Consider the following 13,388-nt stretch of genomic DNA (forward strand, 5'->3'; position numbering starts at 1 on the left):
TAACGTACATTATTTCAGTTTATTATAGGGAAGTGCTATCGGTGATGTTAAGATGCCTTAAATCTGTTATTTAACTACACTGCCAATGCAGTCACTGGAGAGTAGATTGTACTCTTCATGAGATGCAATCACACAAAGCTTGTGACGTACGCCACTCACAGAAATAACACATTTTTATTTATTAAAGCACAGATCAGTGAATGTTACATGTATTGCTGCACAATCTGTATTTAATAATTACGTAGGATAACAAAACCTATGTAACTACAGGATGGTTAATTCCTAAACTGTTGGCCAAAGGGAACTCGTGGCAGCTGTCTGTACAGCAGAAGGTGTACGTGATACTGGGCTACAAGTCGGCATTGGTGGTCTGCATGTAGGGGATGATGTTTGCTGTGTGGGTTTTCCCAAGTGGGACTTCTAAGAATTGAGTTTAGATAATTTTTTTACCACATGTTCAAACCTTTGTCAAGCAATCCAATTCTAACCAATTTACACTCCTTTACGGTGTTTGCATCCTGTTAAAATGCAGCTCTCCGCGTGGATTCTTGTGGTGCGGTGAACGAGTGGTGGTGGAGCAAAGGTAATAGACATGGAGCTGTGATTCAGTGCTTGGCGCATTGCGCTATGACCCCAGCAACCCCGAGTTCAATTCCTGGACACGGCTAACATCGACGGTGAGCGAGCAATATCCGAACAGGTCCTGGGTTCGTCCCCGCCACCTTCACCAACCCACATTGACCAGTCTGGAAGCACGACCCCCATGGCCAATGCAGCGTGGAGAGGTCTTTAAATAGCAGTGGACTAACGGGCTGTACGTCATACCTGTCAACCCCTTATCAGTGCCAAACTTATTCTTTAAGTCATATAGATAGAAACATTTTTTTAAAAATTATTCACATTATTTTTCTATCAACGTCACTTTCCCGAAAGAACCAAAGAATATGAATCCCTGCAGTCACAAAAGTTTTAAGTCAACATTTAGTGCCGACCTTATTACAGACCAATTCAGACCTTATTGGTCACGCCGTGCCCTTATAAATCTCAAAGTTCATCCTACAAGTCGAGATCTGAAGTTGTCGTGACTGCAATGATCCATACTCTTTGGTTCTTTCGGTAAAGTCGCGTAGGTATAAAATAAAATACAAAAACAAATCACGACGTTTCGTGATTTAATGACGGACGCTTGTGTTGCTTCCGAAACGTGATTTAAACATTTTTTGTATTTTATACCTACGTGACTTTACCGAAATAACCAGAGTATTCATCCCACAAAATCCCATCACAAGGGAGAAACGGCTGTATGCCGTTATGGAGCTAAAAACTGAATTGATCTGTACAAGAATACGGGTAAACCGCATGGGTTGACAGGTATGTGTACATACACATACATTCATACGTACACACACTGTGCAGCATTGGGCAGGTTGACTTCCTGCCCTTAAAGAAGAACACAATCGCTCGGAGTGATTATTAATACCAAGTGTAAAACATAGCTCGTACATAAATATGCTTTGTCTGTATTTTGGTCGGGTGAAGTGGGGAATGCCGATGATCCAGTGCTCTGGATCCAAGGGTTGGTGGATCATTCAAACATGCGATGCTCCCAAAAGCTGCGAGACTCTGAGGTGGCCAGCCGATTGCAGTACAACAAGCAGGCCCACGAACCTATCTGTGCACCTCCGATTAGCACGGTTGGCTACGTACGGTGCGAAAGAAGTTCAATGTACATTTTCCCCATGTATGGGTGTGTTTTTCAGGTGTGTTGATTCCCTCACATGCACACGAAACATTTCTGGATAAAAAAAAATGGAACTGACCAAGCATCTCAGTGCAGAAACCTCTTGAAACGGAGTCGTGAGACTCAGTGAGACTTCCCGGATAAACTTACATTATTTGAACCATCTAAACAATCGGCAGACATGGGACGATAAAGCATGCGGACTGGAGTTTAATGACAGTTCTAACGAATCACAAATTCCCACAAAAACTATATATATTGACAGGATGTGTTCCAGCGTGCACATTCTGATCACAGTACCACTGTGTGTTGGGTTTAGGCAACTAATAGTGGTTTGCACCCCCCCCCCCATTCTGCAGCACTACGTTTTAGGTTTTAATGCAAAAACATAACCCCCACCCCCGTCCCCAAAATAAATAAGTAATAAATTAATTCCCACTGTGCAATTATAACCATGAGAATCTACACCTATGACTCGCCAGGTAGAGCGTGGCTAAGTCGACTTGAAAGTATGGAGGTTTAACGGTACGTAAACAAATTGCAATTCTTGCCTGCACATAAGGGGGGACACATGCACAGCCACTGCAACATACTGAACTTTGCTGTCCGTGACAACAACAACAAAACAACAGCCACGCAGTTTTGTGTGCCTGTCCAGAAAGCAAACTGCAGACTGCCCGAAAATAAGATCATAAGGGGGAAGCTTGGGGAGATTCAAAGAGACATGGGTGAAGCATGGGTAGTTTCAGGGAGACGCAGGGAGGTGCAATGGAGACAAGGGGAGACGTGGGTAGGTGTAAGGAGACAAGGGGAAACATTCGGGAGGTGCAGGGAGACATGGGGAGATGTCTGTCTGGTTTGCTGCACACACAGCAGACCAGATGGACATCTGTATACACAGCCAGCAGTCCAATCAAGCGCAGACCTCGGGCATTGAATAGAATCAACACGTAACGAAAGCGGTCTGTGTAGAAACGCAAATCACCGGGGCAAGTGACAAGCAGCCAATCGAAGCCTGGGTTTCAAATAAGTAATTAAATGCATCCATGATACAACGCACGGTGCAGAAACTTCACAAGCAGCAGGGTACATCAATAAAACATACCTCCAGAAGCAAAAACGCGGACCAGGTGCAGTGATCCAATGCCATAAATAAGACGCTTGGTAGCGCTGGCGCTGCTTCCTCGAGTCATGCCTCTCGCGCATCAACTTCCTGTAATTCAGGGTGTGGGGCCAGGCTCACAGAGAGAAGAGGTCGCCCGCCGAGGGCAGTGGGGCCAGGCCGCCCGTAACGTTGGGCAGCTGAGAGAGGTCGGGAAGACTCTGGATGTGCGCCTTCAGCTCCCTCCTCACCCACGTCACCCTGTTCAGCTTCTGTTTGTACTCCTGGGAGCGCACGGGGAAGGGAAGAGACGCGCACCAACACGGTTTTAAATCAGATTGAAAAATCTAATTTTGTATTTTCTCATTAGTCCCGTTTCATTCTTTATAGTCACGCGTACGGACGTTATAAAGTCACGACGCTGCGTGACGTCACGTGGATGGAAAACGCATTTAGATTGAAAACTAATTTATTGAGAACCGCTTTTTGTGTTTAGTTTGTTGTCCTTCGCCCGCACCTCCAATTAGCCCAGATGACTCGGTACGCTGCGAAAGAAGTTCAACATACACACATCCCGTGGCCCACCAGCACCATTGCATTATACGGCCCGTCGGAAAATACGGTTGAGGAACCCTTCCAGTGCCATAGCAGGGGCGTGGTGAGGAGGTCACCCTGGGTACCCCTCCCGAGCGGGAAGACGAAGCCAGCGGCAACAACGACCGTCGGCGACTCCAACTCGCCAAAACTTCTCGGCCACGCGTCCATGCCCATCGGTTGACTCGGCAATTAAAAAACGACCGCGCCCGCCCCCGCACCTCCAGCCTGCGCTCCTTTTCGCGCAGCTGCTCTTGCTGCCGGCGCGTGTAGTCGGCGAGCATGCGCGCCAGCTGCCGCCGGTCCTCCAGCTCGGCCGCCAGTCGCCCGTTGTAGTCGGCGAGCAGCAGGCACGCGTCGTCCACCACAAGCGTCAGCCGCTCCGCCGACTCCCTGTCTGGGCTCACGTGCCATGCGGGTGGCCCGCGACCATTCATCCACCACACCATCATTGTCGTCGCTTACACATTCGCGATGCCCCTCCCACACGGTACATCTACCCCCCCCCCCCATGGGGTGCGTAACGAGGCACCCTGAGGCAGTGGACCCCAGGTGGCAGCTGTCCTTGTGTGGAACAAAGGTGAATGCGGTGCCATCCATCGAGTGCGCATTAGTTTGCCAGCAGGGGCGATGTTGCCACAGGGATTCCCAAATAAACACAGGGTGCTTCAAAACATTTTTAACACTTAAATGGGACTATCGTTTTTAGTCGAAAAAGAACGGATAATACTCAGTAACATGATAACAATTGTCATGTTAATAGCTTCAAAACGTTAAAGAGTCTCCACTTGTTCGCCATCGTTGTCAACGCGTGTCTGGAATCTTCTCCAGGTGGTCTCCTGAGGCCAGAGACACATTTCTTGTGGTGTTGTTGCAAATTCTCAGAAGTGTTAACTTTGTTTTTTAACCACCCTGTATATTTGCACGAAATGTATCTATTTTTTACATTGACGCCACCACACATGGCCAACTACAAGTGCAAAACTGCGTTTTACACTTTGTTGTATGGTGCGTGCACTGCACCGTATCACTCCATCGCAATATGGTGCTGTACAATATGCGCTGCACATTAGTGTAGCACTGCAATTGGACTTTTTTATTTCGTGACACAGAGCTGCGTTGTTTAGCAATATATTTCAAAGCTGTACCCCATTATATTATGTTGAACTCTATTATAAGCACGGTTGGCTACGTACAGTGCGAAATAATACATTGCACTGTATCATTGCATCACATCGTACAGTACTGCATTGCATCACAATCGCTCTCGTGTACTGTCACATTGTATTACACCGCATTGGTCGACACTGCCGCAAAGTCCGAGTGGGGAGGGGCGTACGCACCGGTGATCCGTGACAGCTGCGATACGTCCTGCACCGCGAGCGGCAGCGACGCAATCTTCCGTCTCACGGCGGCGTCGCTCGAAGCGGCGCTCTCCAACTCCGTGAGGACCCTCACCAGCTCCCCCGCCTCTCGTCACCACCGCCACCACCACCACCCCGGTACAACACAGATGTAGAAGATGGCCAGCACATGCATGAACGTGTCACGGGAGGTCACAACCTAAGTAGAGACCTGTAATTGCGCCTGGAATCGAGAAAGCCATTCTGGAGCATGGCAAGAAAGACCAAGTCGCAAGCTGAATAGCGTTGAAAACTGGTGGACAAAGTCTCGTCAAGGAGCATAAACCATCACGCAAACTCCAGTCATCCTTGCAGCAGCGACTTTTGGCTAGCCATCGAACAAAGATGGTCACCGCATCACGCGCTTTCAGATTCGCTTCTGCGGCCGTCTGGAACGGCTCTTCCTTTCAATATTAGGAAGCCACTGGACCTATGCATTTCTAAGTCTAGATTTAAAACGAATTTCTGAAGAATAGTCTTTGGTGTTTAGTTTGTTGTCCTTCCCCGCACTTCCGATCAGCGCGGTTGGCACGTACTGTGCGAAAGAAGTTCAACATATATACATACGTCAACTTAATTCCAAATAAGCTCGATCACCATCCAAACATCAGGAAGTTCACTGCCTAGCAAGTACTGGTCTACATCATATTCGAGAATTGGCCATAGAAGGTAAAATCACTTTTTCCCAATGGAAAATAAATTATCTGCAAAATTTGACTGAAGCGCACCGCAAAAGTGCAACACGTCGTGAACTCACGTCCATTGCGAGCCTACGGATCTGTGGGAAGTCTACGGATCTCTGTGCGAGTCTATGAGTCTCTGTGTGAATGCCTGTCCACTGCATGTCTATGGGTCTCTGTGTGAACACGTGTCCACTGCATGTCTATGTGTCTCTGTGTGAACGCGTGTCCACTGCATGTCTATGGGTCTCTGTGAACGCGTGTCCACTGTATGTCTATGGGTCTCTGTGTGAACGCGTGTCCACTGCATGTCTATGGGTCTCTGTGTGAACACGTGTCCACTGCATGTCTATGTGTCTCTGTGTGAACGCGTGTCCACTGTATGTCTATGGGTCTCTGTGTGAACGCGTGTCCACTGCATGTCTATGGGTCTCTGTGTGAACGTGTGTCCACTACATGTCTATGGGTCTCTGTGTGAACGCGTGTCCACTGCATGTCTATGGGTCTCTGTGTGAACGCGTGTCCACTGCATGTCTATGGGTCTCTGTGTGAACGCGTGTCCACTGTATGTCTATGGGTCTCTGTGTGAACGCGTGTCCACTGCATGTCTATGGGTCTCTGTGTGAACGTGTGTCCACTGCATGTCTATGGGTCTCTGTGTGAACGCGTGTCCACAGCGAGCGATCTCCGAGGGCATGAGTAGGATTCAATTTGTTGAAGCCGGAGCCATCTTTACAACCTAGACACTGATTTGTAGTTGTTTCTAAATTAATATCCATACAAAATAAGAACACTATCAATGTATATTCTTGGTTCTTTCGGTAAAGTCACGTATAAGGAATATGAGGCTATTCACATATACAAACATAGAGACAATTTCAACCGAGAAGATGGATTCTGGCTTAGCAATCATTGGAAGGATTTGATAAACCATTTCGGGTCTTAATTGATTGTGTTCACGCTGACGGTGACTTTCAGACCGCATTCTATTTTCTGCTCCCCCCCCTCTCTTTTCCGAACATAGATGGACTCGTCCATCTGGCCAACTGCCAAATCGCTGTCCGTGGTGCTGATGTCAGGAAAAACTGCCACTTTTTTTAAATTTTCTTGCTGTGGATTTCACACCTGATGATGATTGCTTGTGTTGCAGTCGAAACGTCGTGAGAATTTGTATCGTTTTATATTTGTATTATTTTCCTTCTACGTGACTTTACCGAAAGAACCAAGAATATGAATCCCTGCAGTCACGAAAGCTTTAAATCAAAACTATAAATGTAATTAATACACTTAAGATTTACAGTTCTTTAACATATAGTAACCATTAACAAAACAATAATAAAACATTTGGAAGCATTTCCAATTTTAAGCAAATAAGTCACACATCGCTACAGTTTAATGCGAGTAAACTTCACCTCTATAAGTGTGCATCTTAAAATTACATTTTATTAATGATAAAACAATAGAAATATTTGTATACAATTTAACCCTAAAGAGAGCGGAAGGGGTGTCACAATCGGAGCACGTGGTCGCCTGATGCACCACAGGGTCCACTATTGCGTCCATCTCCCATGTGCTCTGCTAGCAGTGGGGCCTTCCATTTTCCAATTTTTGATCATTAATTTTTGTGCGAAAGGTATTCCAGCTGGAATCTGATTTACTTATGGGGAAGTATTCTGGCATACCTCAAAAGTCCATCTCCAACGAATCTGGCTTCTAAAGGTTCTCCTGGACACAGAGACAGAAATGCCACGGTGCCGCCAACTCAGTCACCTCGGGCGGTTCCTTGGGCGAAGCATTCTCCAGGTAGTGGTCGTCCTCCATCACGGCCGCCGGCAGTACCACCACCTTCTCCTCATCCTCCTCATCGTTCTCCTCCTCTTCTTCCTCTGCCAACCGACGCCGCCGTGTTGGCTGAACGGGCACCGTCAGCTCGCGCGTCCGCTTCTTCGCCTTTCTCTCGCCTGCACAGTGCAGACGCAGCACAGCGTGGTTCTTGCACAAGCAGCGTGCTCAGCCAACGCCACCTTGCTCTGGGTACAAGCCACGGGAGATACCATGCACAAAACAACTACCATCGCCATTTGCTGATAAGTGGCAGTGATGTCACCCTGGCACTTGAGGGAGGTCGGATGCATTTTTAGGTCAAGGAAAGTAGCGCCAAGGCTTTATGGGACAAAATATTAGCCACCCAAACGTCCAAAAGACAAATATCCTCCATACCGAAAAAACCTAAGAATATCCTCCATATGGCCTTAAACAGACTGTTAAGTGTTGTTAGAGAGCACCTATGAAGGCTGGCACAGCACATGGGGAGGTAGATGGCCAGCACCACACCCGGCCGCCTTTGTCTCCCTAGTGGCGATGTTTACACACCAAAACAGGTACTCATTTGAGGCTGAGTTGACCTCGGGGAGGCCCAGGACCGGTTCAAGTAATTGTCACGGGTTCAGAGTGCAGCGGGCTAACCGCTTCACTACCGCTCCCGCACACGTCTGCACACATTTGAGCCTGTGCTCCTGCTCACGTGTCGGTGCACCTGCCCGTACTTGCCGCCTGCAGTAGCTGCTCGATGAAGTCCCCATCGTACACGGCTCTCTCCTGCCAGATGTGGAGCAGCCGCTGCATGGGCGTCTGGCACCCGTCATCCGCCTCTCTGCACGCACATGAGACAAACAGTGTAGCATTCACAGGCTGCTCTTCGAGAGATTCAAACAGATTCTTCATATAAATACTAAACTATTTTTACTTTAGCAGGTAAGGTCCACTGAGCAATACAGCTCTTTTTCAGAAGTGACCTGGCCACAAATGATAGTTCAACAAAGTGGCTTACCATGTGGAAAGTTTCCAGCCAAATACTCTAAACACGTTTCTAAATATGGAGGGAAAAACCAGAGGACCTGTAGAAAAATCAATGCAACCAAGGTGAGAGAGACAGGCAAACTCCAAATACACAGGCGTTGGGATCGAACCCACACCCTACTGCATACCAGGCGACGGAGTTAACATCTCACCACCATGGCACCCATATCATGACCGCACACCGTTCAGACCTGGCCACGTGGGAGAAGGCGTCGAGCAGCACTGAGGAAAACTCTCGTGTGAGCTCGGGGCCCTTGCGCTTGCTGTTCTGGATGACGTCGTTGGCCAGGTAGAGGTAGGTGAGCTTTCGGCTTGGTTTCGCTACACACATTCCCATCGCCAACAGGCATACGTACAGACATGCAATAGTCCACAAGCCAGGACCAGATATTTAAACAAAACTTCTTATTTTACCAGGTAAGGCCCACTGAGCAATACAGCTCTTTTTCAGAAGTGACCTGACCACAAATGATAGCTCAACAAAGTGGCTTATCATGTGGAAATGTATAGCGGCCACATACTCTAAACACACGTTGATTCTAAATGTGGGAGAAACCGGAGGACCCGGAGAAAATTCCACACCACCACAGGGAGAATTTCACTTGTCCGTAACATCTGAGAAACATAAACTTTGATGTGTCCAATTTATGTGGCCAATAACGGTGAATTTTGTGAAAACCATTTGAGATGAGTGGGGTTATCAAACAATTGATACCACTCAGGTTTTGTTACCTTAGATGGTGCTCTGGCACATGAATGGTAGAGGGTGCAGGAGTGGTTTCCACTTTAGTGAACTACACTGCATGCACTATAGACCTAACAACCCGAGTTCGAACCCTGGCCACGGTTATTATCAGTGGCAAGTATTATATTTTTTAAATCGGTCCCTTCTATGATCGATGTTTCCCAAAGTACACAACACTAGAACACAGTGTGCACACTATACTGTGGTATAGATTCAATAAGAGTGTGTTATTCAATACAGCAATATTTACCTCATGAATTATAGCATTACATTTTCACGTGCAATATGAAAAATGTTTACAATGTACAACATTGTATATTACTCTACCGTAGTATGTAGGGTATAGTCTTGTAACATTCTTATAATGTTGTATATGATAATGTATGTTTTTATTTATTCAAATGTTTGGTTATCTCTCTTGAAGCTCCCGTGTCAATCGCCCGCAACCACCGTACAAGGATTTACCGCTGAAATATCACGGCATATTCTATGGGAATGCAACACGTTCACGTGTATTATATACAGTCTAACATGTGCTGTGTATATCTCTAATTCCTAATTTGATTACCTGAGGCTGCCGTACCCAAGGCGCCCAATGTCCCCGTGTTGACCTCACACTCTGCAGTACGATACAAGGGTGGTCCATATGTCTTGTGACCCACAGTTAATTGACCCCCCTCACATATTTTTTTCTCTTTGCATATTCACTTGTTTTACATAAATATTTACTTTAAAATACATATTAAGTTTTAGAGGATTCAATGGGGGTCACAAGACATCGGGGTTCTATTTTGTCAGCTCAGGCCCCACTGAGATATTCCGCTCACCGAAGCGGCTCATTACCGTGCGGAATCTAGAGCAGCCAAATCATCTCAAACGCACGTTTATAACTGTGGAGGGAAACCCAGAGAAAATCTACGCAACTACGGGGAGAGACAGAGAGATGCAAACTCCAACTACACAGCAGCAGCGGCGGCAGGCGTCGTCAGGGTCGGTATGGGACCCCCGACCTCCTGCGCACCGGGCGAGGTCGTCAACATCTCACCACGGAGAGAGAAAGAAAGAAAGATACGCAAACTCCAAATACGCAGCAGGCGTCGTCAGGGTCGGGATGGGACCCACGACCTCCTGCGCACTGCACGGTACACGACTCTGCGCCCCGTGAAACAGCGCAAATGCAACGGCGTTTCTCCGCACGCCGTAACGCGCGTGTGTAGACGACAACAACAACAGCACAGATATGAGTCTGTTCCTACTGTTCTTGAGGCTGCCGTGCCAGACCCTGGCGATGGTTCGCGCGTGCTTCCTGTGGTGGATGAGCCACAGCGACAGCGTCTGGACGCTCTGCTGAGAGTTGCTCAGCTCCGACAACTTCTTCTCGAACGCCGCCTCAGAAAATGCCGACATTGCTCACTCGCCGCCGACTGTGGAGATTACAATTAAAGTGAAATAAAAAAATGTTAATCGTAGAAAAAAGAAAGGAAATGGGTTTTAGTTGAAATTGTAAAGAAAATATAAATCCCGGGCCCCGCTGGCCGGGCGCAGTCGAAGGCGGCTAGGCCTCGGCTCCTACGGAGGCCCGTGAGGGGCACATATGGGGGGGCGGGGGGGGGGAAATCGCGTTTCGAATAACTCAGAAGTGAATGTAGGGCTGTTACATTAATTGCACTTGTGGCAAATGATATGTTGGGCGAATGATCAGCACGAGACTAAAAGAACACCAAGTAAATATGAAATTATCCCAAATACAACGGTCGGCAGTGGCAGAACACGCTTTTGATAATGTTGAAGTTCTGTGCAAAACTAGCTACTACTAGGCAAAGACTCATAAGAGAATCTATCGAAATTGAGAGAATGATCAAATAATACATTGTTTAAATGCATGCCTATACAGGTCAACAATGAGCTCGCATAACGCACATGCATAATGAACTTTCATTACCATATACATAACCCAACCGGTAATGGATATCCATTATGATTTATGTGCATTCACACCCCCCCCCCACATCGCACAGGAAGTGCTCACGAGTGACGTCAGCACATCTACCACTCTGTTTAAGGAAAGAAACAGGACTTCTCCACAACTCTGGCTGTCGCCTGATGAAGCTGGCTGTAATTACTGGCGAAACATCGTACTCGGATTGTAAATGTTGTGGCTTGGCTCTCCAACACACCGCGATGTGCTGTACTAGTGACGAATTGGCACGTTCTGTTTACGTGTCAACCCTTACTAGTTGGCTGTGTCGGGTGGTTCAAGTTCAAGTTCATTTATTAGGTATAGCCCTGTGAGCCATTCAGCTCTTGAATCGGGTGCAACCGCAACAAACAAAAAACAAAAACATGAACAAAAAACATCTTAAAGTGAATATGTGACTAAGTGCAAACAGAAAATCCAAGAAAAGACAGCAAAATATTGCAGAAAAAACACCGTACACCAACGCTGTGTGCAAAAATCCCAGTGGGATGCAAGTCAAACAACAACAACAACCACAAGACAGCTTAGATTAAGGCCATCAGTCTAACTCTGTACTACAACAAACAAACATGGCTAAACCAATACACTTTTCGAAATCACCAAAATAAAGCCATGAAAGCAATGAAAAAGCAATCATAGGAACTGTGACAGAATTTTCACAATAAATGGCATAAACAACATGTAAACAACATGTACTACCAAAACCCTGCAGCCATAGCGGGTTTAACGCAACATTTATATATTTACGCAATAGAACCCGACAAAGCTGTATTATGGATGATATTTGTCGCGAAAGCCTACGTGTTTTATTGAATACTGGGCTGTTAAATTAATTGTTTGGTCGGATTAAACTTTCTCAGTTATGGTAATAATAAAAATATAACAGATCGGACCAGATCACGAATTGTGTGTACTGTGTTAAATCGAACCTGGATCTTATGTTTGCTCATGATTTTGGAAATATTTTTGGTGACCCCTGCTATGTATGGTAAGGTGATGGTTTTGATTGGGTCCTCAGATGGTTCTTTCCCTACGGTTGGGGTGATAGCTTTACGGATTGTGTAGTCTGAATATCCATTCATCTTGAGAGCTTGGTGTACGTGCTCCAGTTCACTGGAAATACGAGCTCTATGGTATAGTTTTGATGAGAGAATTCTTCTTGGATGGATGGTGGTCGTCAGGTTTTAGATAGGCATCCGTATGGGTGGCTTTCCTGTAGACAGTGTCCCATTGAGCCATCTGGTCTCTTTTCGATTAAAACATCCAAGAACGGTAACTTGCCATTCTTTTCCACCTCCATGGTGAATTTGATGGCTGGGTGTATGGAAATGCTGTGGTTGAGGAATTGGTTCAGAGCTGGCAGGCCATGTGGCCAGATGACAAACGTGTCATCTACGCATCTCTTCCACAAGGACGGACGTAGAGTGGATGCCTGGATGGCATCTGTCTCAAACTTTTCCATGAAAACATTGGCTACAACTGTTTGTAGAATATTCCATTCCAGGTGAAGTAAGTGTTGGTGAGGCAGTGTTTCACCAGGGCCGGTACATCAGCATTCAGTCCTTGTTGGACCAAATCTCCAATGATTGCAATGGTGTCAGGCACAGGAATTTTGGTAAACAAAGATACTACATCGAAACTAACGAGCAAATCACCTGGAGATGGTGAGATGTCCTTAATTTACGATACCAAGTGAGTTAAGTACAGCCGAGGTGGTCTTACCAGTGAATGGATGTAAGGTCTCAGACAGAAATCGGGCCAGTTTGTAGGCGGGTGAGTAAATGGTGGAGACGATAGGACGAAGTAGTGTGCCTTATTTAAGGATTTTTGGTAAGCCATACAATCTGGGTGATCATCTACATCATGGGATCTCCTTTGCCAAGTACCAAGTTTAATTTCCAGGACTTTTTGGCCAAATATTAATCCGTATTGCAATCGAAACGTCGTATCCGATTATTTGTTATTTTTTCTACGTGACTTTGCCGAAAGAACCAGAGTAATTCATCAGTATGTCATCAAATACAGGTTTGACTCGCTTTACGCGGTTTGTTTTTGCGATGTCACGTGGCTTGCCGATATCCATCCAAAATTAGCGAAATTGCGGTTTGACTTCACTCGCATGCGGCCAGATGTGGAAAAGCATTCAGTGAACTTCTTTCGCACAGTACGTAGCCAACCATGCTAATCAGATGTGCGCTTGTGTGTAGTGCATGTATACCGTGTACTGTGCGTACTGTGTGCGCTTACAGGCAGCCGTCTCGTGGTCTACCGTGGTGGGTTGTTTGA

General features: G+C 46.5%; 1 protein-coding gene across 1 annotated transcript; it reads right to left on the minus strand.

Annotated features, from left to right (window-relative positions):
- Positions 1-2,163: 2,163 nt before the first annotated feature.
- LOC144946769 (regulation of nuclear pre-mRNA domain-containing protein 1B-like) lies at positions 2,164-10,706 on the minus strand. Its single transcript, XM_078875931.1, has 7 exons — positions 10,381-10,706; positions 8,571-8,700; positions 8,067-8,173; positions 7,291-7,481; positions 4,781-4,907; positions 3,659-3,834; positions 2,164-3,127 (listed from the first exon to the last, which is right to left on the minus strand). The coding sequence occupies exons 1-7, from the start codon at positions 10,529-10,531 to the stop codon at positions 2,981-2,983; spliced, it is 1,029 nt and encodes a 342-aa protein (XP_078732057.1). The 5' UTR covers positions 10,532-10,706; the 3' UTR covers positions 2,164-2,980.
- Between the last annotated feature and the right edge of the window lie 2,682 nt (positions 10,707-13,388).

Source organism: Lampetra fluviatilis, chromosome 42 (genome assembly GCF_964198595.1).
Source record: "Lampetra fluviatilis chromosome 42, kcLamFluv1.1, whole genome shotgun sequence".
Taxonomy (NCBI): domain Eukaryota; kingdom Metazoa; phylum Chordata; class Hyperoartia; order Petromyzontiformes; family Petromyzontidae; genus Lampetra; species Lampetra fluviatilis.